This window comes from Eretmochelys imbricata, chromosome 16 (assembly GCF_965152235.1).
Source record: "Eretmochelys imbricata isolate rEreImb1 chromosome 16, rEreImb1.hap1, whole genome shotgun sequence".
Lineage (NCBI taxonomy): Eukaryota > Metazoa > Chordata > Testudines > Cheloniidae > Eretmochelys > Eretmochelys imbricata.
In genome coordinates this window covers 9,609,912-9,632,447 of record NC_135587.1, presented here as the reverse complement: position 1 = coordinate 9,632,447, position 22,536 = coordinate 9,609,912, and the positions used below count along the sequence as shown (strand labels likewise).

Here is a 22,536-nt window from a genome sequence, read left to right as displayed (position 1 = left end):
TAATCTAATTGCCTTTTATGACGAAATAACTGGGTCTGTGGATGAGGGGAAAGCAGTGGACGTGTTGTTCCTTGACTTTAGCAAAGCTTTTGATATGGTCTCCCACAGTATTCTTGCCAGCAAGTTAAAGAAGTCTGGGCTGGATGAATGGACTATAGGGTGGATAGAAAGTTGGCTAGATTGTCGGGCTCAACGGGTACTGATGAATGGCTCCATGTCTAGTTGGCAGTCGGTATCAAGTGGAGTGCCCCAAGGGTCAGTCCTGGGGCCGGTTTTGTTCAATATCTTCATAAATCATCTGGAGGATGGTGTGGATTGCACTCTCAGCAAATTTGCTGATGACACTAAACTGGTAGGAGAGGTAGATACGCTGGAGGGTAGGGATAGGATACAAAGAGCCCTAGACAAATTAGAGGATTGGGCCAAAAGAAATCTGATGAGGTTCAACAAGGACAAGTGCAGAGTCCTGCACTTAGGACGGAAGGATCCCATGCACCGCTACAGACTGGGGACCCAATGGCTGGGCAGAAGGTCGGCAGAAAAGGACCTAGGGGTTACAGTGGACGAGAAGCTGGATATGAGTCAACAGTGTGCCCTTGTTGCCAAGAAGGCCAATGGCATTTTGGGATGTATACGTAGGGGCATTGGCAGCAGATGGAGGGACATGATCGTTCCCCTCTATTCGACATTGGTGAGGCCTCATCTGGAGTACTGTGTCCAGTTTTGGGCCCCACACTACAAGAAGGATGTGGATAAATTGGAAAGAGTCCAGCAGAGGGCAACAAAAATGATTAGGGAACTGGAACACATGACTTATGAGGAGAGGCTGAGGGAAGTTGTTTAGTCTGCGGAAGAGAAGAATGAGGGGGGATTTGATAGCTGCTTTCAACTACCTGAAAGGGGGTTCCAAAGAGGATGGATCTAGACTGTTCTCAGCGGTACCAGATGACAGAACAAGGAGTCTCAAGTTGCAGTGGGGGAGGTTTAGGTTGGATATTAGGAAAAACTTTTTCACTAGGAGGGTGGTGAAACACTGGAATGCGTTACCTAGGGAGGTGGTGGAATCTCTTTCCTTCGATATTTTTAAGGTCAGGCTTGACAAAGCCCTGGCTGGGATGATTTAGTTGGGGATTGGTCCTGCTTTGAGCAGGGGGTTGGACTAGATGGCACCCTGAGGTCCCTTCCAACCCTGATATTCTATGATTCTATGATAAGTCAGAAGAGAGGTTTTATTTTGCACAGTTTGCACTGAACCTTGCTGAACGTCCCAAATTTGCTGTACTGTGACAAGCAGCAGAGGATCAGACAAGCTAGAGACAGTGGGGAAAGGGGGCAAAGAAAAGCCACCTCCGACTGGTATATTCAGGCCCTGGGTCCTGTCCTCCCCACTCACGGGTGAGACACTCCTTGGCTCCAGAGAAGGATCAAGGCTGTGGTTTATGATGACTTGGGCAGCGTCAGAGGGGTATAAAGGGCTGGGTGAATGTTGCAATCCTCTGTGAAGCAATGTCAGAAACAAAGCCAGGTGCCAACAAGCAGCTGGTTTCACTGCCTGATAGTTAGAGCTTGTCCCTGCAGCAGGAAGGCACCTCAAGGAGCTCTGATGGGAGGTGGCGTGGGGGGGGGGGGGGGGGGGAGCTCTGATCCCGGGGCAAGAAAGAACAGCCCCCACCCACCCCCAGCACTAGGTGTGAGAGAAAAGCCCTTTGTTTAGCTGCGGGGGGAATCAGCTTCTGCTGCAGGGGCCTGATCTTGGGGTCCAGCTCTCGAGACGGAAAGTGCCTAGCGGCCACGTGTGGGCTAGGTGCAGGGGGGCTGGTGGTTAGCACAGGCCGGGGCAATAATTAATCGGGGGGGGGACTTTTTTTGGTTGGGGTTCCCACGTTCTTGCCGGAGAAGGCCGTGGAAAAGCAACGCAACCCCCCGGCGGGGGTGTTAAGCCCTCCCCCAGACCGCGGGGACTGCCCCCGGCGTGGGAAGAGGGAAATCGCGGCCCCGGCTCCCAGGGTGTGTCCCGGGGCGGGCTGTACGTAGGCAGGAGTGTCTCCTTCTCCCTCTCCGACCCGCCCAGGGCTTCCCTCGGCTGGGAGGAGAGAGGCTGGTTTCCTGCCCGAGGACTGGGAGCAGACCCGCCGCTGCGGCCCGGCCCGGAGGAAGGCGACCCCGCTTTTGAATCGCAAGCCTCCCTGGGGGGTGAGCTTCCCCCCCCCCCCCGCCGGGTCCCCACCATCCAGCCCCTGGATTGTAATCGCGCCCCGGGCCGTCATGGGCGATGTTATCTCCACTCACCTGGATGAGAGCCGGCGCCACTATATCTCAGGTAAGGGGGTTGCACCCCGCCCCGGCTGGGGCCGGTCAGTGTCCAGGAGCCATGGTCCACTTCGGGCGGGGGCGGGGGGGAATCAGCGTCTTTCCCCCTCGCTCTCCGGAGGGGTGTGTAAAACGGAGCCGATTCTCGCTGGAGGAAAAGTTTCTCCGTTGTTTGCTTCCCCCCCCCGGTGTAACTAGCCTGATGGGGACAATCTCTGAGTTCCCAAGCTTTTCTCTGTCCCACTCCTTTACTAAATCATGGTGCGAAGGGGGTGGGAGGAACCCCCCCTTCTCCTAAACAGCCCCCCCCCCGGGGGGGGATCCTCTCAATCTGGATTTCGTTTCCCTCCCGACAAGGGGATCATATTTTAATGCCTTAACGCTTTTTTTTTTTTTTTTTTAAGTTCCACGTTGCAACTCTGGGTCTCTCTCTCTCCTCCTTTGCAGAGCTGGGAGCAGCCTCTCCCTTAAGGAGGGCGGGGAATGGGGAAATAAGGTGTCCGCCTGTCTGCCTCCCCCTGAAAGGCTTGTCTTGTGTGGTGGATGTTTGTGTTGGCCGCAGGACGAGGGGATTTGCTTCAGGAGAGCTCTCCTATGGCCGGGGCTTCTGCTGGGCCTGTGGGCAGGGGGAGGGAAGGGGAACAGATCTCTCTCTAAGGATGATGAGTAGAAGTTTTGTCCCGTCCACACGAGCTGTTAAACCATGTTCAGCAGTGGTTCGAGGGGGACCCATCGGGCCCTGGTCCTGCGCGGGGGGGCACAGGGCTCTGCCTGTGGGGATAGGGTCCCGGATCTGGATTAGCGCCAGGAATGGGTTTGCCTTTTAATGCAGACAGGGCTCCAGGCCATCCTGCCACTGAAATGTAGGGCGTTGGAGTCTAGAGAGGTGACAATGGAGCTATTGATTGCATTGCCCTGTATTTACTCTTGATGTTGTGGGTGTCTCAGTCTGACGTGTTTGGCCTAAAGATTCCTCTTGGACTTGGGGATTGGGATGGCTGATTAGTCCTGCTTGGAATAGCTTTTCTAAGCATGGGACTGTGGCTTCCAGACAGTCGCTTTTTTGTCCAAGGAGATGGCATCTGACTGCACTGAGGATGGGGAAGGTTGGGGGGCTAATTGGTGCCTGCAGTTACTTGATTGACCCTTATAAGTGGGGTCACTCTGCCACTGAGCACTGTGACTTGGCCTCTGTTTCGCCTTCGTTGCTTGGGACATCTCATAATTTATGACGCAGGCATCTGAGCTTCCAAGGGTCTCTGAGTTGCAGGACTTGACCTCTGTCCCTTCCTTACATAGGCTTCAATTACAATTACTTCAGAGGCTCTTTGAAGGAGCTATTAAGCACTTAGCTACCACTCTGAACATCAACCTTGCTTGGGACCCCCAGACTTCACAAATCGGGTTGCAGTAGGAGATGTGGCTTTGATGGCATGAGACCTAACCAACTTCTTACGCTGGAGAACCAGGAAGATCCGATGAAGTGAGCTGTAGCTCACAAAAGCTTATGCTAAAATAAATGTTAGTCTCTAAGGTGCCACAAGTACTCCTTTTCTTTTTGCAAGATGCCTTGGAAACTTTAGACCTTCAGAGGTGAATTAGTTTCCTCGCTCCCTGGAGCAAACTATGGCTCTGCCCCAGATCTCCAATGAAGTGGGCACTTCACACAAAACTACAATTAAAATGCCAGAGGAACAGCATATTGCAGCTGCCTTAATATCAGGGGTTTGCAACATGACTAATGTTGTTGCATTGCTGAATGCCAAAGGAATTATGACTTGTCACTTACTGTAATGTATGGTAAAGTTTCCTATTCAGCTCCATGAATCATGGAATTTCATGTAGACCAAACACCATTTAAAGGGACGCTGTCGGGTTTAAAACGAATGCTTCTAAAATGTCCTATAGTACAAATGACACTTTAGATTGTTAAAACCAAGGAGTGAGTAAGGTTTATTTTATTAGCCTGGTCTCTTTGCAGGAAAGGAGATTATCTGGCTTCCCCCACCCTTTTCTTTTTTTTTTTTTAAATGGACAGTAGGTTTAGGAGTTTTAGCTCCTAAACCTACTGCTATGTCCTCTTGCTAACTTAAGGCACTACTTGTATTAAGTAGTGCCTAGAGGATCAAGACTCCATTGTACTACCTAGCATTGAGCAAACAGCCTTAAAACAAGTTTTTCCTTATCTTTAAAATCTGGACCTTCCCCTATTGTGTTAAAGACCTACACAAATTGGGGAGTGGTGTGGGGGGATGACTGGCTATAATGACACAGAGAAGGCACAACTTGCTGTCAGATGAGCAAAGTAACGGGGGAGGGGAGTTTCCTCCTATCTCTTGGGTAATCCTGGGGGTTGCTAGCAACAATGACTACAGAAATATTTGTTTGGGGAGGGTATATAATTGGATCACTACTTTGACCTGAAGGTCCGAAACTTCCTAGCTTATAGTAATTGCTGCCATAATTACTTCTTAATGCTCTATTAATGAGCTCCTCAGAAGTGTTCATGGGCCACAATCTTCTGCTGTCTTGCAACTCATTGCAGTGGTTAAAATGCCTGAGCCCCTCCTGGACCAGCACACCCCTCATTTACAAGACTGATGGAGATGCCCCAGTGCAGGATAAGCCATTTCCAAGCTCTCCCCGGTGTAGACACAAGATCTAAACGGCTCATGAAATGTAGTGCCAAGGCCAGCTAAGAGATTCCTGCCCTCTGCTCTTTAGCATGACTAGAGGAGCACAAGCGCCAGGAATCTAGTGGAAACTAACTTCCCAGTGATCAGTACAAGCTACCCCTGCTTTGCTTCTCCAGCTCGCTCCAGGTAGCGCTTGGGAACGTCGTGGTGGTGTTAATCTAGGGACTCGGCTGAGCTAGGGCTCCTACCGGTGCAGTGGTGCTGGTGTAACAGAGGGAATGCCCCGAAAGCTGCCAGAATCGTCACCGCGTTCCTGTCTGCGGGGTGGAGGAGGGGGAGCAGCACTTCAGTGTGCCTGGTGAAGCCGGCCCCTCTTGGCTGATGTTTGCCGGGTTCTTCTCTCCCACCCTGGTGCGCTTTGGAGTCTCCTAGACTGCGTCAGCCCACCAGGGCAGGGAGTGTCACGGCCTGCTTGGGCAGCGCCTAGCCCAGCGGGGCCCCAACCTCACGCAGGCCACTGCAGCAGCACCAGAGCTAACTGAAGGTGTGGCTGATTCAGGTGGCCCTTCCCCTCAATCCCAACATGCTCTCCTAGCCCTCCTTACCTGTAACTTCATGCCTGGGGTCTTCTGTTCCCTGAACAAGGGGTAACTCTGTGTTGCTACTGTTGGCTGATCTCCCTGCATGCCGCCCTTCCATCTCCCTCTGTTTCAGGGACTCCCTGCAACCCCCAGCCCTTCCCTCATGCTGGGGTCCCTCAATCTCCCCACTTGGGTTCCTAGTGCCCTCAGTCCCCCCCTTCCCCCCCCATACCAGGGCCCTGCATTCGTGCCTCAATGCTGCCAGGGGCTCTGGGTGCCCCCCATCTGCCACCATTCTTTCTCTGTCTGCCTGGGAGATGCCCTGACCTATCAACATTGTGAGGATGGGCGGAAATGGGACGGGGGCCCTTGTTAGGCTGGACGCAGTTAATGGGTGCCATTAACTCGTTCTCTGATCTACAGACAGGTGCTTGAAGCTGTGGCTCTCCTAGACAGATGGCAGGGCCCCCGTATGTTCTCCATTTCCCGCTTCCCGGGTTTTTCCAATTATGTCTATTGACACCGAGCACGGTCCCTGAAATCTGGGCACTGATCAGACGCGATGTACAAAATCTGTTGCTTTAGATGGACTCCCTCGGGTGGCGCATAGGGCCTCACAAGCTCAGCCATGCCTGGCCCCCTAAGGCACGGTAGCACCTAGCTGCCCCACTGTGCTAGGCACTGTAGAAACACAACACGCTCCCTGCCTCAGAGCTTTTAAATGGCTGGGGCAGACCGTGAGAGGCACAGAGAGGTGAAGTGACTTGCTCAAGCAGGTCCTAGTCTGAGCACTGCTCTGTCCACCTGATCCCTGTGCTCCTGGATGCAATCAAGAGCTCTTTTTATTTTATTATAAAGAGGCAAGCAACGTTTCATGCAGTGCCCATGCTGTTCAGAATAGCAGGTGCTCCCAAAGGCTTGTGCACCCTTCTAGACATTTACAGTTCCAACAAACATACTATTAAAGCACCTTTGCTACACCCATGACGCTCTTCCTCCCTGCCCCCCCCAGCCGCCTTAGGAGACCTGTGCTGGGATCTGCAGGGTTAGGGACAGGTGTCATTTCAGAAAAATTCTGTGGGTAGGGAGACATTTGCTTTCCTCATGTCGGTCTCCAAAGTCTGGGGCGGGCGGGTGGGGAGAAAAGTGGAAGGCCTCATGGAGCATACAGACCTATGAAAAGTTGGGGTGTGGGGGGCAGAACAGGGTCTGGAGGGGGTGACTGGTCCCCTGGTTAGGGACCCCTTTTGCACTGATCTGGCAATGGCTGGAGGGAGCAAGTCACGTGGAATAGGTTTGCGCTAGCTGGGACGGCTAGCATGGGCTTGCTGTGCTGCGTCTAGTTCACTCGGCTGGTTCGGAATAAGGGCCTGTCCCTACCATCAAGAGGAGGTGGCACCAAATGCATGACGAAGCTGGGTGAGCCTTCTCCCCATCCGCTCCACGACATCCTGGACGGCACAAGGATGTTCCCTGTGGCAAGCCCATGAGTTCATGGGTTGCTCTGGGAACCTTTTCTAGCGGAGTCACCCATCCCCTGCCGCCACGCCTCCCGTCCTTCCTAAATAAAACAGCCGTGCTATTTTCAGGGAGGTTTGGGGGTTAGTTTCCAGGAGGCACCTGGCATAAAAGGCTGTAGTTATTGCAGCTGTGAGCCAAGTGCCTCCCCCGAGCTCAGAGAGGCGCAGCCTGGTGCTGGGATGCCATGTTGCACGGCCTCACTATTTGTTTTTCATTTGGAGCTCATTCCTGCTGGAGCGTCCTTCGTGCCTGAGCAAGCCCAGCCCAGAGCCTTTGCTCTCCCTCTGCTGTCCCTCGAATGGTGGGTGTGGGTGTACACACCTACGTAGAGGGGGAAGGGAGTGACAAGGAGACACCGGAGGCTTCGTCTACACTGCATCTCCCAGTGCAGACACGGCTTGCACCAGTGCACTGGAGCCCGGTTAACCGGATTAGTATCGGTGGTGCCAGTCACGTCTACACAAACACTTTGCAACAGTGCAGCTGCAGTTGTGGATGAATCCTAGAGTAGACCAGACCTTTGTGGTGGTCTCGATCCAAGGCAACATTCTGGGAGCAGAATTCCCCAAAGTTTGGAGGGGGAGCCCAGACCACGTCTGACAAACACTGAAATCCAACTAATCGGGAGACACCCTGGGTGAGGTTTCAGCTGGTCCAAACAGTAAAAATTTAATTAATACACTTCATCATTTCCCAAAGGTCCCTGGCTCGCCTTGGAGCTGAGTGAATAATTAGCTACCACTAACTTGCTTGACTAATCTTGGCCTCTTTCTGCTCCTGCCATGAAAATCAACCAGCCGGAGTGCCCTCTGCTGTGCCATGGGGAATAACTTTGTCTTCCATGGATTGCAAACTGTTCCCTGCAAGTACCAGCTGCTTGATGGGTGCGGCCGGTCATGTGGCTTCAGCTCCGGTCCCTGACTGGCTGAGCCTACTGTATAGCAGGCACTGCCAGCCTGTGCTTCTAAAGTTCCCCTCCTGCCCGGGAGGGTCTGGCTCCCAGCCCTGTGCTCAGACCGTGCTGCTTCACTAACCCAGCCTGCCTGCAGCAGACCCTGAGTTCGGGGTCTGACCCCATCCCCCTTAGCTGGCTGTGTTAGTGCTCGGTTCAAGGCCCCGTAAAACCGTCCACTGTTCCCCTTACAGACAGCGGGTCCCACTCTCTCCTGGGGCTGCTGTTCCTTTCACATGCCACAGCACTGGAGACTCTCTGGTTGTGTAAAACAAGCCCTGACGGAGTCCCTCTGAGCACACGGAGGCCAAACCTCCTGCACCGGAGGGGATTTGAGTCCCTTAGCAACGGCCAAGGGGATAAACACAACTGATTGGAGGGCAAAATCTTCCTGGCATAGTTGGGAGGGTGGAGAGAGGGAGAATATTGGCTGGAGGTGCCTCTCTCTCTCCTTCCTCCATGGGGAAAACCCCTCCCCTGTCATTCTGCAGCACACTTCTTCCCTGTCCCAAGCTCTGGTGTGCCCTATGGCAGAGACCAGCCCTGCACAAAACTGCTCATTCTCTCTAGAGTTAAAGGGAAAAAAGTGAAGCTTCTCTTTTCTCTTCTCATTCTGTGAAAGTCCCAGGAGGAAGCCTGTTTGCAATTAGTGGTTCTGCTTTGGCCTTTCCTGGCTTGCCAGCTTCCAGGGGGCAGGGCTTTCAGTGGGGCAGCAGACCCAATGCCAGCTGTACCACAAACGCCCAGTTGCACTTGGTTGAGAGCTGGAAGGCAGGAGAGGGGTTTCTCTGTAGACAAAGGAAAGTCACCAGCCTATTAAAGGGGCATTGGCATAACAATGCCCCGTCTGTCAATGCAGACTTTAAAGCCTGTCTGTTTTTAAATCCTTGTTTTGTGGCATCTCTGGGGAGGTTTCTGAGCAGGAGTTTGGAGTGGGTCATAGTGCCCAAGACTGGGATTTTCAAACGGGCTGAACACACGGCCCGTGTCCCAAATGGGAGATGAGCCCTAGCTGGGGTGGGAGTCCACTGGATGGCTGCTTGCTGGGGCAGCTCATGAAGCCTGCTCAAGGCAGCCGAGGAGCCACCCTCATCGGGCATCAGCAGCTTCGAAGCTGCCAGTCTCTCTGGAGAGTCCCAGTATGATTCTGAAGTGGGACTGGACTCTGGCTCTCTGGTGCTTTGCCCTGAATTTCCTGATCTGCATTATCCCAAAGCAGCTCAGAGGTCTTGGTGGTACTTCAGAGATGGTCTGGGAGGGTGCCAGCTGATGCCAAACACCGTGCCAGGCCTGCTTGAACAGCGCAGTCCCCAGCAAGTATCCCACTCGTGCAATAGGAACGCCATGGGCCTGCCAGCAAACACCAGCTCTGCTTCAAACATGTGGGCCTGGCCCCAGCTACCTCCAAAGGTTCCACCCCCTTAATCAGAGACCAAGACCTATTCCAGCAATTGCACTCCAAGGACCGGGACTCCCAGCTGCGAGGGCGAGCTCCGCAGAGCAGGGGCCACAGCAGGGGTTCTCAGACTTTTTTTGCAGGAACCCCCTTTCAAAACATTTCAGGCTGCGATGACCTGCCCCCAAAGTGACGACTCCACCCCATCAGGGCCGCCCTTCCTTCTGCACTGCTGCTGGCGGTGCGCTGCCATCCGAGCTGGGTGCCTGGCCAGCAGCCGCTACTCTCGCGACCCCCTTTTGGGTTGGGACCTGCAGTTTGAGAAACACTGGTCTAGAGCATTCAGTGAAGGTGAGCCACAGCTGTGGACCCAGAGTGTGGGCTGGGATCCTGCAGCGGTCAGGGGAAAGCCATTTCACCCTGGTAACGGTGCCTGGGGTGAACCGCTAATATATGCTTGCGGAAGGGGGCAGGGGACTGAGAGTGAGGATCTGACTGTTAAATGTATGCAACCTTTCTATGACTTTTGGGTCAACACCCAGAGATCTGGGGTTGAGTCCACAGTCTGGGAGACCTTGCGCAAGCTGCTTGAGCCCAGCCTGGTAACAGTGCACCTGTGCTGCTGGGTCAGTGAGCATGTGTCCCTGGAACCTAAGAATGGCCCTGCTGCAGGATCTGTTCTGGGGTCTCTTTCTTTCAGTTCTCCCCGCCCCCCAAACCCTTGCAGACTGGCCAACTGTAGGAGCAGCCAATCAGCTGAACGAGTGAGGCTACCTGCAGGCTGGCTGGGTGTACGTGTCTGCCACCTGGGCCTCCCAAGTGAGCCACACAGCACCAGTCCCTGCTGTGTGCAAGGAGTCAGCCTGAGCAGTGCTACAAGAGGCGAGTCAATGGGCAGATTGGTGGCTGCAGAGAGGTGGCTCGTACTACCCCAGCCCAGTGCCCATACCTGATGTGAGCACTGGCTTGTGTCAGGACATGAGGGACAGCTGGCTCTGGGGAAGGGATCAGTGATAGAAGCCTGCCAGTGGAAGTGGGGAGCGGGGGAAGTGGGCACTTCAAATCTCTCCTTCCCAGCTGCTCAGACCTTCCTGTGTCTGCACTTCACTGATGCCAACTGCAACTGTCCTGGGTTTTCATTTGGAAACGTGGCCTCCCTGTTCCTGGGTTACAGGCACTGAACCCCCAGTGCATCGGTGTACACTGGTGATTTGGTGCACCCATGCCATCGCACGTCCACACTGGGCATTTACACCTGAACACAGGAGGTTGTGGGCAGAGCTGGTTCATGCTCTTGGGTGCTCTTGCTCCCTAGACCTCTGGGCACTTACTGAAGTGAGGTAGAGTTATCCTCCTTGTCTCAGAGATGGGGAAACTCAGGCCCAGAGGGTGGGTAATTTGGTCACTCTCCTGCAGGGAGGCAGCGTCAGAACCCAGGTCTTCCCCCTCCAGTAGACTATGGTGCCAGGGACACAACAAGCTGTGGTGGAAGAGCACTGAAGCGAGTGGTAAGGGGCTGTTAAGGGGCGTGTGGCGGGACTGCATGTAAATGGGCTTGTTCAATGCAACGACCTCTTCCTCCCCGCCCGCATCGCAGTGAGAGAGGGGCCTGTTGAGACCAGCTCAGCAGGGGTGCTGAGTTGTCTCCCCTCCCACGCCCTGCAGAAGGAGGGTCTCCCTTCTCCCCAGGCTGCCACATGTGAGCAGAATGGGGGGAATTGCTGGAGGTGTTCTCTTGTCCATGGCAGGCTGGGGTGAGGGAGAGCGGCCCTCACCCCACCCTGGTGTCCGGTGGGGCTGGTCCGGTGTCTCTTCTGGATAGAAGGTGCATGTTGCTACAGGTTTACGGCTGTGTTGACTGCTAAGACGATGAACCTCCCACTCCACTAATTGGTGGTCGAGGGTCCCCTGTGAGATCAGGAATAACGGCTGGGGCGGGGGTGTTGGTAAAGGGAGGATGGAGCAGCAGGGCTGAAATAGTGACAGCTAAGAGAGCCTGTCAAGTCACCGGAGTGTCAGCTGGGACTCCAGGGTAGGGTCCTTGGGGATGGAGCCGAGGGGAATGGAGCTGGGCAAGTCCTTGCCCCTCTCTGTGCCTCACTTTCTCCACCTATAAAATGGGGGTAACCCAGCCCCTTCCTTACGGCTGGTTTGGAGGCATTAACTGTTAGCAAGGTGCTTGGAGAGCTCAGACCTGCATGATAGGAGCAAAGAGTTTGGTGACAGCTGGGAAGCAGTGTGGCTGCTGGCTTCTCCTAGGCATTCATGACTGTGACACACACCTGCTTTCTCTCTCTCTCTCCTAAGCTGTAATAAGGGAGTCTCTCTCTCTCTTTGGCCCCAAGGTGCCTCCTTCTCACCCGATTTCACTTCCTCGCTTGTATCCCAGCACCTTCCTCCCTGTCCGTTTTAAAGCGGACTCTTGGAGTTCCTGCTTCTCACACCTCTCTGGTCTGTCCGGACTAGGCAGAAGTTGGGAAACTTCTAAAAATGGTCAAAAAATGTAACTTTTCCCTCCTCCCCCTCCCCACGAGTTCAGTACTGCTGCATTTCCTCCTCCAGCTTTTTACAATCCCCTCTTGGCACTGGCTCTGCCATCTGCAGCAGAAACAAAGCAGGGAAGCTGTCTCCCTGCAGGAACCCTCCCCACACGGAGCCGCCCTCCACGATGGTTGGGGCTGGGTTTGTTTAAAGCTCTAGCAGGGGAGATTACCCACTCTAAGTGCTTCTCAACCCGGGAGCTGCTAGCAGCCCCATCAGCGCACAGCTGCGGCCCATGTGACGTGCTCAGGGCCATACAGGTAGTATAGATATTCTGTGGATGCAGCCCACGAAATACAGAGTTGCATGGGTGGCCCACAATGGTAAACAAGTTGAGAACCACTGCTGTAAACCATCGCTTCTGTTGCAAAGAGCTCATCAGTTTTCCGCTTCGCACAGTGGCTACGGTTCTAAACGGCTGGTATATGGGTGTGGGGAGTCCGTTAAACTTGTGGGGGGAGTCTGTTGCAGGTGGGGTGTGTATGATGCCAACTTGGCTAAGGCTGGGGATTGAACTGGGGACTTCCAATGCTGATGGCACAAACCTCTGGAGCTCGAGGACCAGGCCCTTGTATGAGTCCTAATAAACCGTGTCCAGTGGGGTTAGGCACAGAGGGACATGACATGTGGGGCAGGCCTGTACTGGAGGCCTCCTGCCCCCGTCTCACTAGCACACAGCTTGTCTCTTGGGCGTTATCTACCTGCGACGCTTAGAGTCAAGGCAAGAGGGTGCCCTAGAGCTCCCACAGCCCAACCAGTGCTAGCAGCGGTGGGAGGACAAAGAAGCAGGTGGGGGTCTTAACCTCTTGCTCGACGGTTCTGATCAGGGTCAGCGGATGTGGTAGCTGAAGCCCTGTCTACACTAGTGCTCACAGCTGCAGCTCCTGTGTAACACCGTTGCTGCAACACTGCTTTTCCTGTTTCTAGTGTAGACCAGGAGATACAAGGCTTCATGTGTCCGCTTGCTCTGCTCCCAATTCTCTCATTAGCCCCATGCGGATCCTAGGTAGCCACGCAGTCTTTCATCGGGAGCTTCTAATCCCTCTTGCACCTGCCTTGGAGAAATTGGGTGCGTCACTGGTGGGCATTGTGCAGGGGGGTTCAGAGCATTGCATGGTGTATGCAGGTGCATGGTTCAGGTGAAAGCCCTCTTCCTCCATTGCATTCAAATACCACCATCGCCAAACTGCACCAGCTGCCTGAGGCTTCTGTGTCCAAGCCACATAGATTAGTGAAGAGGATTGAAAGATGGTCATTCCTCCAATTCACAAGGTTGGAGGAGAAATCCTCTGGGCACATGCCTTCTAGCTACTGAGCTGAGTCTCTCATAAGAACCCAGCCTGTGCTCCTTAAGGTCCATGTTCTTTAAAAGGATGGGTGATATGATACTGATGGACAAATCAGAGGAGGGTTGCTTTAGGTAAGGAGATGAAAGCTTGTGTGTGGAATACGTAGGGGGGCAGCATGGTCTTGTGGATGATGCACAGGGCTCATTTTATTCCCAATTCTGCCACTGACTGGCTGTGGCCTTGGGCATGTCACTTTGCTCCTCCGTACCTCAGTTTCACCATGTGGGGGCATGAATTAAGTAAGGGATGATACATGCTCACACATCTTTAAAACAGCCTGAGATCCTGGGAGGAAAGTCCTATAGAAGCAGTACTATACACTTTACGTACTGCCCGGGTCTGCCAAACTGGGGTAGCCGAGGGCTCCTGTCTGGGCTGGAAATCCTGCAATCTGCCTTTCCTTGTGGTAGTGTGGTGCTTCTGGCACCAGCTGGAGCAGTGTGTGTGAGGGCAGGGGAATAGAGGACTCCCTCTCCCTGGTTGCCTGTTTCTGTGCTTATGGGAATACATTGGAGCTCTAAGCTTCCTACCACCTGGGTGCGTGATGGGGAGGGCTTGGAGGGGTTTCTTGCCTGCAGAGCGGGGAATAAAGCAGTGTTTGCTTTTCCTGTCTCGCTGCCTCCTGCCAGCCATTTCCCAGCAGCCAGCTGCTGGAGTCTAGACCCTGCACCAGTCAAGCCCAGGTGTGCTCCTGGACACCACTGGGCACTTTGGGTCCCAGAGATGCTCCAGGTTCAGCTGGCAGAAAGGCTGGGGTCATGTCCGAAGATCATTATCTGTTATCATCATCTGACTTCTCCTTCCCCCACTGTGGTGATCCTGGGGGGCCTCCCAGCATACAGCTGGGCAGCTCTACCTCCATCTTGCTTGGGAAGGGGCCCCTTGACTCCTGAAACTTGCCTCATTGGCTTGTGAGGTGGAAACTACCTTCTCCTCTGTGCCACCCGCTGCCCTTCCCAGGGTAGGGAATGAGTTTCCCGGCCTCTACAGCAGACCAGTTACGCTGCAGGGTGCTAGGCTGCTGGGGCCCCAGTTACGCTCCGGCTTGTGTGTCCATCAGCCAAGACTGGAGGGACTAGAAGCTTGTTTGACGTAATCTGGCTCAGCGGCCCTCTGTGCTGGGATGTTGACTTCTTGCCAGGCTCTGTAGATGTTGATCAGTTTGACGCGGCTGGAGCCCTTTGAGCTGCTCCGTGGGGGGATGTGTTGGACGTGCCGGGACCTGGCACGCTGTGTGGTAAGGAAGCGGTGCCTGTTTCTGCACCATGTCTCTCTTCTCCCCTCCCCCCAGGGGCACCCCGTGCCCTTTGCGGGCATCTGTCGCGGCGAGTCTTTCTTCAGCCCTCTGGGCACCGCGGCCCGAGCAGGGGCGGGAGCAGTAGTGCAGACGGGGCTTGGGAGTCGTCTGACCCTGCATGGAGGTTAGACGACGTGGCGTTGTGAGCACCTGCTCCCATTGTATACCGGCTCTGGCGCAGCCATAGCGGTGGATCAGCGGGAGGGAGAGGGCTAGTGCAGACAAGGCCTCCAGTGTTCAAGCCCCTCCTGAGCGAATGGAGATGCCCAGGTTTGGAAGCTCTCAGCCTCTTTACCCTTTGCATGGGAACTCTGTGAGCTACCTCTGCACACGCCCTTGGAGTGCCGGAGGCTCCCCGTGTACTAACGAAGGGGGTGCCCTGCCTTTGGATTGGCTGGGGCTAGCGTCTCCTCCAGCCTGCGAAGATCTGTCTCCGACGCCTCGTTCCCTGAGCGCTGGAGTCTCTCCCCTTCACGCCCTCTTGTTGTTTGGCCGCCTGGTAAACAGGCATGTCTAGGGGAGAACAGCTTCCCACAGCCCCTCCCTAGGCTCTCTTGTACTCTGCCCCAGTGGTGATCAATTGGCAAAAAGTTCCGATGGGTCAAATTCTGAGGCCAGCTAGCTCCCCTCGCTGTCTGTGGGCATGGATTTTAGCGAGTGCTTAGAGGAAAGACTAAAAGGCGGTGTATGCATCCAGTATGCCCTGGATGTGGCCTTCAGCTAGCGCATTAGATCCAAGGTGTGGGCAGAAGGCTCCAGGCAGGAAAGAGAAATCTATATTAGACTCCACTACAGTGAGGTGCTTGAACCTGAGGACTGTGGATAGAAAAGTATGTGTCAGAGACTCGTAAGCACCAGGGCCTGCTAACAGCTGAAAACAGACTTGGGGCTGTTTGGTTGTCTGAATAAACTTTGTTTTTTACATACATAAAAGTCTTTGTGGGTTTTTTTTTGTCCCTCCCCCCCCCGGCTCTGGAATGTTGGAGTTGGGTTTCCTGCTGGCACAAACCAGCTCTGCAGACCAAACTTTTATATCAGGTTTTATATTTTCCTCTCCCTTGGACTCTGTGTGTGTGTGTGTGTGTGTGTGTGTGTGTGAGAGAGAGAGAGATTGCAAAAGGCTAGATCCTTTCCTCCCTTGAGAAGAAAGAGAAGCTTATGCAATGGCCGATCAGAGCTCTGATACAGCTCTCGCTTTTGTAGAAGGTATTGCCAAGACTCTAAAAATAAAGGACTTAACCTCTGGCTTGGATCTTTTGCCAGCGCTTACCTCAAAGTGTCTTTGGCACACGCAGCTGGAGAACTGTTGGAACTTGTAAGAATTTGAAAGAGGAATGAAGCAGGAGGGGGGACAGACTGAAACTGGGAAAAAACCTGCAGAACTACCCAGGGAACTTGGCAAACCTGCTACCCATAATGCACTCCTGCAGGTAGCCTGCTGTACTGAATTTCATGGGCCCATGTGATCCATTTCCCCCCCCCCCCCCCCCTTGTATCATAGAGAATTATCTCCTTGACAAATTTCACAAGCACAAAATGGCCTCTGGGCCTGTCCTGTGCAGGCCGAGAGAAGCTTACATGAAACGTGGTAATAAGATGATACTCCACCGTATGGCATTGTCTGTAGCAGTGTTGACGTAAAACGCCTGCTGAAATTATGTAACGTGTAGCAGTAGGGGCTGCAATTCGAAGCAGAGACAGCCGTACCCAGGACTGACTGGGAGGGAACACGTGAGCCTGGAACTTTCTTGTTCAGGGTTTTAGTGGAGGCTGTTAACCTACCTGGATGGGCCACTGTTGCCCGGGAAGTGAGGCTCCAAGCTTTGCTCAGAGTGGCTCTTGGGTAGAAAATCAAACTGAGTGGGTGACCAGACTTCATAGCGATTGGAGGGCTGAAAAACCCCTTGGAAAGCTGGGAAGGCAGAGAGTTGCTAGCGTATTTGTGTTGGTGCGGATTTCTGCTGAGTTCAAGGTGAACATACCGGAAGCCACACGACTGAAATGTGTATCACCTTACTCACAAGGGAATGTTTTTTTAGATTTGCAAATATTGGTTGCCATGGTATCCAGGCAGCATGGCAATGACCTGCCTCCCTCTCCCCCAACCCCAATGCAGGCCCCGTCATCTTCCATCACATTCCACTTCTGTGTGGCGGGTTGGGGTTACACTGCTTCTAGCCACCCTCCCCGAAAGGTACAGCAAAATAGACACTAGATGGGTGTACTTCCCTGTGGTACCCCTACTCCTAACTAGTCCTGGCACTCAGCTTTGGAACAGATGAATTAGGAGGATCTGAGGTAGCCAATGACCCAGACCAAGCAGCTAGATGAAGAAGCTGCTGTTATCGAACGGATGATGTGAACTCCCCAAAATGGCAGCTGTTCTGGTTTGGTAGCTGCTGCATAGCGGAGTTCTTTCTAGCCTTTACTATAGCAGCAGGGAATGAGGAGGGAGGCCATCACACCTGCTTCCAAGGGAGAAGTCCTTTGTGTCTCCCCACCTTTGAGTTGTTCTACAGAGTTTCTCCCTGAATTCTCATAGACCTGTTCTATCACAAGCAGCCTGAAAAATTGCACAGCCCATAGCTTCAATATGTAGCATGTTACAAAAGTGACTATCCCATTTTTCTCTCCTTGCAACCCACTCCTTTTAAAAGCACAGTGTAGACACAAACTTGTCCTAGCTATTCTGCCCCCAGGGAGCCTACTGGGCAAAAATCAGGTTAAAGAAACATCTGGCCACTAGCAAGTGAATCACACAATGGAACCTGCCTTGGTGTGGATCTGACTAACAGAGGGATTCTGTTGTGCCAGGCTTTACCCTTGTTTAGATCTCCTTCATCTCCGTCCCGTACTGACCTATCAAGGCATGGAGTCCATGTGGCCTCTCAACTCTGAAGCCTAGAGGGTACAGAAAACCTGTCCCAGGCCTAGGTGCTGCAAGAACCATAGAACTCTCTGAAAAAATCCTGACCCCTTTGTTGAGATTTTCCGATTCCATGAAATCCAACTGTTTGGCAGAGATGGTTCAATTTTTCCGAAGTTCTAGGGGAAGCCAAGAAAGCTGCCAGGCCTCTGAGCTGCCTGGTCTCTGTGCAGCCCAGGTGGCTTGGGAACCTGGGCTTCTGAACTCTGGGGCAGCCTGCTGTGCAGACTACCCCAGAGCTTCCAAGATCCATGGCTCCTGGAGAGCCCACCAGGTTGACTGTCCCAGGGCTAGGCCTCCGATCCCTTTTTCATAAAGAATTTAGGAATCTGTGAGGTTCATTCTCCGAACAAAACCAAACGTTGAAATCCTCCATGACATGGAATTGACTTTCTCTTCCCAGCTCTAAGGGACAGTGAGGCAGTTCCTGTCCCAAGCAGACAACACAGGTAAAGGAGGAAGAGAGGTATTCCCCACACTTACAGGTGGGAAACTTGTATGCCTCTGGCCTGAGCTCTCCATCTCGTTACAGCAGCGGTACCCTGGGACTCTAGCAAACGGTTGTGATGCTGAAACTGCGGAGGTTCCTGTGCCCAATATGAAGGGATGGGATGGGGAAGCTATTTGAGAAGGACTGGGATATTTTCCTCCTCCCGCGGCAGGAGCACTGATCCGTACAGTGGGATCTCTTTACAGTAGAAACATCAGCTCATAGCATGAGGGGTTTTTTCAAAGAAGCCGTTGGTGGAATCCTCGGACGCTATCTGAGGAATTCCACATCAGACTTTCCAGTTCACACACTGCTAGAACTCCCCAGTTGAAGGAAAGCCCTGAATGCTGTTCCTGTAAAATCCATTTTGCACATTCCTAGCAGGGGGCTGTGACACAGCTGCAAGAGACCGAACACTGCACAAAACACCAGCAATCGTGCAGCAAGCCCTTCTGCAGTTCACGGGGGCATCCTAAATAGCAAGAGCAGAGCTAGTTCCCAGGGTCAAAGCTCCTGGGACTGATCCATGTTTATGTCTTGGGGCGGAAGTGGGTTAATCTTTCAGCGTCTGAGATCTTCCATGCGGGTGACCACCAGCACCAAGAATACACATTTGCTTTTGCTGAATCTGAAACGTTTTCAGCAAGGCACTCCAGGTTGGGTTGAAAATCCTGTCTGAGGACCCCATACTGTCATCCATCAGTGTAGCTGTGCTCAGTGGACTTAATGGAGTTTCTAGCACTTCTCCCTGCTTGGGCCAAACTCTGCTTGGGATCGGGTGCTGGCTTTCAGTCAGTAGGGGTCACAGCATTGTGAAAATTATAGTTACAGCCTTGTGTAGGTTGTGAGCTTTCTGGGAATGTCTACACTCCAATCAGGGGTGTAACGGCATGTGTACGGCTAGTTTGATCTAGCTTGTGTGGGTTTCAATAGCAGTGATAGCTATTGGCTGCCTGCTTTCAAGAGTGTTTAAACCCATATGAGACTCTTGGGACCGGATCCCCAGCTGGTGTAAAACAGCATGACACCACTGGAACCAATAGAGATACGCCAGTTCATACCCACTGAGGTCCTGTGATCGACTCCAGGGCTTCTCTGGTTTTGTTTTTTTCAGCCCCGTCATGGGCCCGGGTCCTCCCAGTGAGGGCCAGTGCTTATGACCTGTCTACAGAAATTCCTTCGGGAAGCTTTGACAAAAGTATTAGAGAAGCCAGATTGTGCAACGGGTTGCTCGCGGGAGGGGTGGAGCTGCAGGTATTTGGAGCATCACCCACTGCAATAGAAGATGAACCCGATGGGCCTCTGCCTGTCTGGGTTTCTTACCCTCGTCTGCTCTGTGTTGTCCCCATCCCTCACCCCCCCACACCCCAGAGTTAGTCTGGCTACAGGTTCACGTAGATCCGTCTCTAAAGTGGCCTGTTGTGGTGCTATGCCCTGGAGTGCTCTGTGCTCTGCAAACTAGCACTTAGTGGCGGTTTGAACCATCCCGTCACAAAGCGCAGCTACCCACTGTCAGCCAGTAAAGTGACTCTTTTATTTAAGGGGCAGCAACTTAAAAAGACACTCCTCAGTCTGACAATATTTGTACCTCCAGCTGTTAACATTAAATTTAAAAGCAGAGGGGAAGATGAGGGGAAATCCCTATCTTCATCTTGCTGGTTGGCTTCTTTCAGACTTGTCTACATGGAGAGTTGCACTGGTTTCACTTACCATGTCCGCTTTTTAAAAGCAATTTAGATCAACAGGTGCAAAAGGCAGTGTGGGCACTACTTGAGTTTAAACAGGATTGGTTTGGGTTTCATTTGTCCATTAGGAGGAAGCTAAATTGAAATAGGCCACTCCTATGGGAGTGTCTAAATAACAACTTACACTGATGCAAATCTGCATGGAGACAAAGCCTTTGTATGTTTGACAATGTATAAAGTCAGTTCCCTTGATCACATGAGCCTTTGACAAAGCAACAGGGTGGCGAGAAATATAAAGCAGCAAACTTGACAGGGGACATGTTTCAGGTGCCAGCCCTGCTTTACTCGTTTACTGACTAAGAAGGAAAGGCACCAACTTGAAAGCTAAAGTCTCACTTGTGTGTATCAACTTCAAAGTGTTCTGTGTTTTGGGGGCAGGGGATGGCCGCGAACATACCTCTGGTGGGGAAATGCTCCTGGTGTGAGCTAAATCTGGTCCAGGTGAAGGAGTTTGTGTATTCTAGGTGGAAATTAATGGAATAAAGATTCCGTTCTGGCAAGTCCATCTGTAGGCTGAAAGTGTGACCCTCTGGGTACTTCAGGCATGGGGAGGATATTTAAAGGAATGATCAGGCTACCATGTAATTTTATAGCTTAACCACCCTCTCAGCCAGGTCCGTGCTTAAGCTAGCAAGAGGCAGCGTGGTCCAGTGGTTAGGCAACTGGACTGGGAGTCAGAGCTGGATTCTGTTCCTGGTTCTGCCACGGACCTGCTGTGAGATCTTGGAAGCAAAGAGAAGTGATTTGCCTGTTTCTCTTCCCACCCTCTCTTAGCTACTTATACTGTACATGTCTCTGAGCAGGGACTGTTTCTTACTATGTTTTGCACAGTGATAACCTAACAGGTCCCAGTCTCCATTCTAGCTATGAATTTCCCCCTGTTGCTGCAGCTCCAGCTAGGGTAGCAATGGTGGGACCTCTAACGTAGCCGCCAATGGTGCTTTGTCACTGTTGTCTGCTCTGAGCAGCTAGGTTATGTGATGGTCTGATAGCGCTACCTGCTGGTGGGGCAGCATCCAGGAGAGCAAGAGAGGGAACTCAAAGAGGCTAATGAAGATGCAGCCAAAGGCTCCATCTTCAGTAGGGCTAACTACAGCTGAAAACCCTAGGGATTGATCAGGCTTTGTTAGATAGGACCAGGAACTCAGTTATTCTCCTGGTGTGGACAGGGCCTGCAGAGTTCAACTCCAGTTTGGGGATGGTGGGGTGAGAGCTCTTTGACCATAATGAAACAAAACTGACAGTCCTAGTGTAGATGGGGCCAAAAACGAACTCTGTCTGCACCTGAATTATTCCTGGCTGCTGAGATGTAAGGCATGCCGGCCCTGCACGCGCTGGCCTAAGCTCCTAGGGGGTGTTACCTGCATTCAGGTGACACTGCTGTGGTAGGATTCCTGGCACCTTATCAGCACTTGACTGACTTCTCACATGCTGGGCTGATCAAATTTACATTATTGGAGTGAATGCGGCACTAAAACGCATTAGATCTTGTCTATGGAGGGGCTAAATTCAGCCCCAGGGTAAACAAGTGTAGGTCCTTTTAGACCAAGGCTGAATCAGGCCCTAAGCCTCATAGTTGTGTTCTAAAATCTGGTCTCAGGTGTGCTCATCTACACTAGGGTGTGTCAGCTCGGTGACTCCTAGCGGTAGGGTTGCCACCTGTCCAGGTTTTCCCAGGATCATCCCATTTTGAGGCAGCTGTCCTGTAAGGGTTCTCAATACCTGCTGCTAGCTGTCAGTTTTCCTGGGCTCAGGATCACCCTGGATGTCATGGTCTCTTGGAGCTCAAAGATGGCAACCCTAGCTAACCGGTAGAGTCCGTTGATGATAGCACCACTGGAAGCTGAAGTGTAGATCTTTGTGTCCTCTGTTGACCGGCTCAATAGGATTAGCTGAGTGACTTAGGCCAGTGGTTCTCAACCTTTCCTGACTACTGTACCCCTTTCAGGAGTCTGATTTGTCTTGCGTACCCCAAGTTTCACCTCACTTAAAAAAACACTTGCTTACAAAATCAGATTCAGAAATACAAAAGTGTCACCATCAATGTTCCCTCTAATTTTTGACAGGCCGTGTGCGCAAAAAATTTCTTCTGTGCAAATTATTGTGCACACGGTGTTTTGCCTTGTGTGCGCGGGGTTTCGGATCTGTGTGCGTGTGCACACATGCACAGCTTAGAGGGAACAGTGGTCACCATATAATTATAAAATCAATTGGAGTATAAATATTATACTTACAGTCCAGTGTATAGGATATAGAGTGATATAAACAAGTCAGTGTCTGTATGAAATTTTAGTTTGCCCTGACTTCGTTATTGCTTTTTATGTAGCCTGTTGTAAAACTAGGCAAATATTTAGATGAGTTGAGATACCCTCTAGAAGACCTCTGTGTTCCCCCAAGGGTATGTGAATCCCTGGTTGAGAACCACTGACACAGGGAATGTCTACACTGAGCCTGACCAAAAACACTGCAGTTTTATAGCCCTGCAGCCCAAGTCAATTGACCAGAGCTGGCACAGTGTAGATGTACCCTTCAATGCCTGGGCAGGCCTACGTAGATCTGCTTCTGGTGAAGCTCCCCAGTGGTGGGATGATTTCAGAAAGACTGCAGCATAGATGCTGCCTGGGGCCTTGTCTAAATGCAGGAGTTGCACCAGTTTATCCTTTAGAGTGGGTTACTTTTGTTTCTTTGTATTAATAAGAACGGTTTAAGGACGCAAACCCATCTGTGGTGGCTGCTTCTAGCTGAGCAGTAGCTCTTACGTAGTGGCTGTTGAGGCTTCGACCTGGCTTAAA

At 52.4% G+C, this 22,536-nt stretch overlaps 1 protein-coding gene across 1 annotated transcript in view; it reads left to right on the top strand.

The window, feature by feature from the left end:
- Nucleotides 1–2,265: 2,265 nt before the first annotated feature.
- NIBAN2 (niban apoptosis regulator 2) overlaps nucleotides 2,266–22,536 on the top strand; it is a 94,595-nt gene continuing 74,324 nt past the window's right edge. Inside the window, exon 1 of the mRNA XM_077835847.1 lies at nucleotides 2,266–2,320. Coding sequence (XP_077691973.1) covers nucleotides 2,266–2,320 — 55 coding nt within the window. The remainder of the gene's footprint in view (nucleotides 2,321–22,536) is intronic.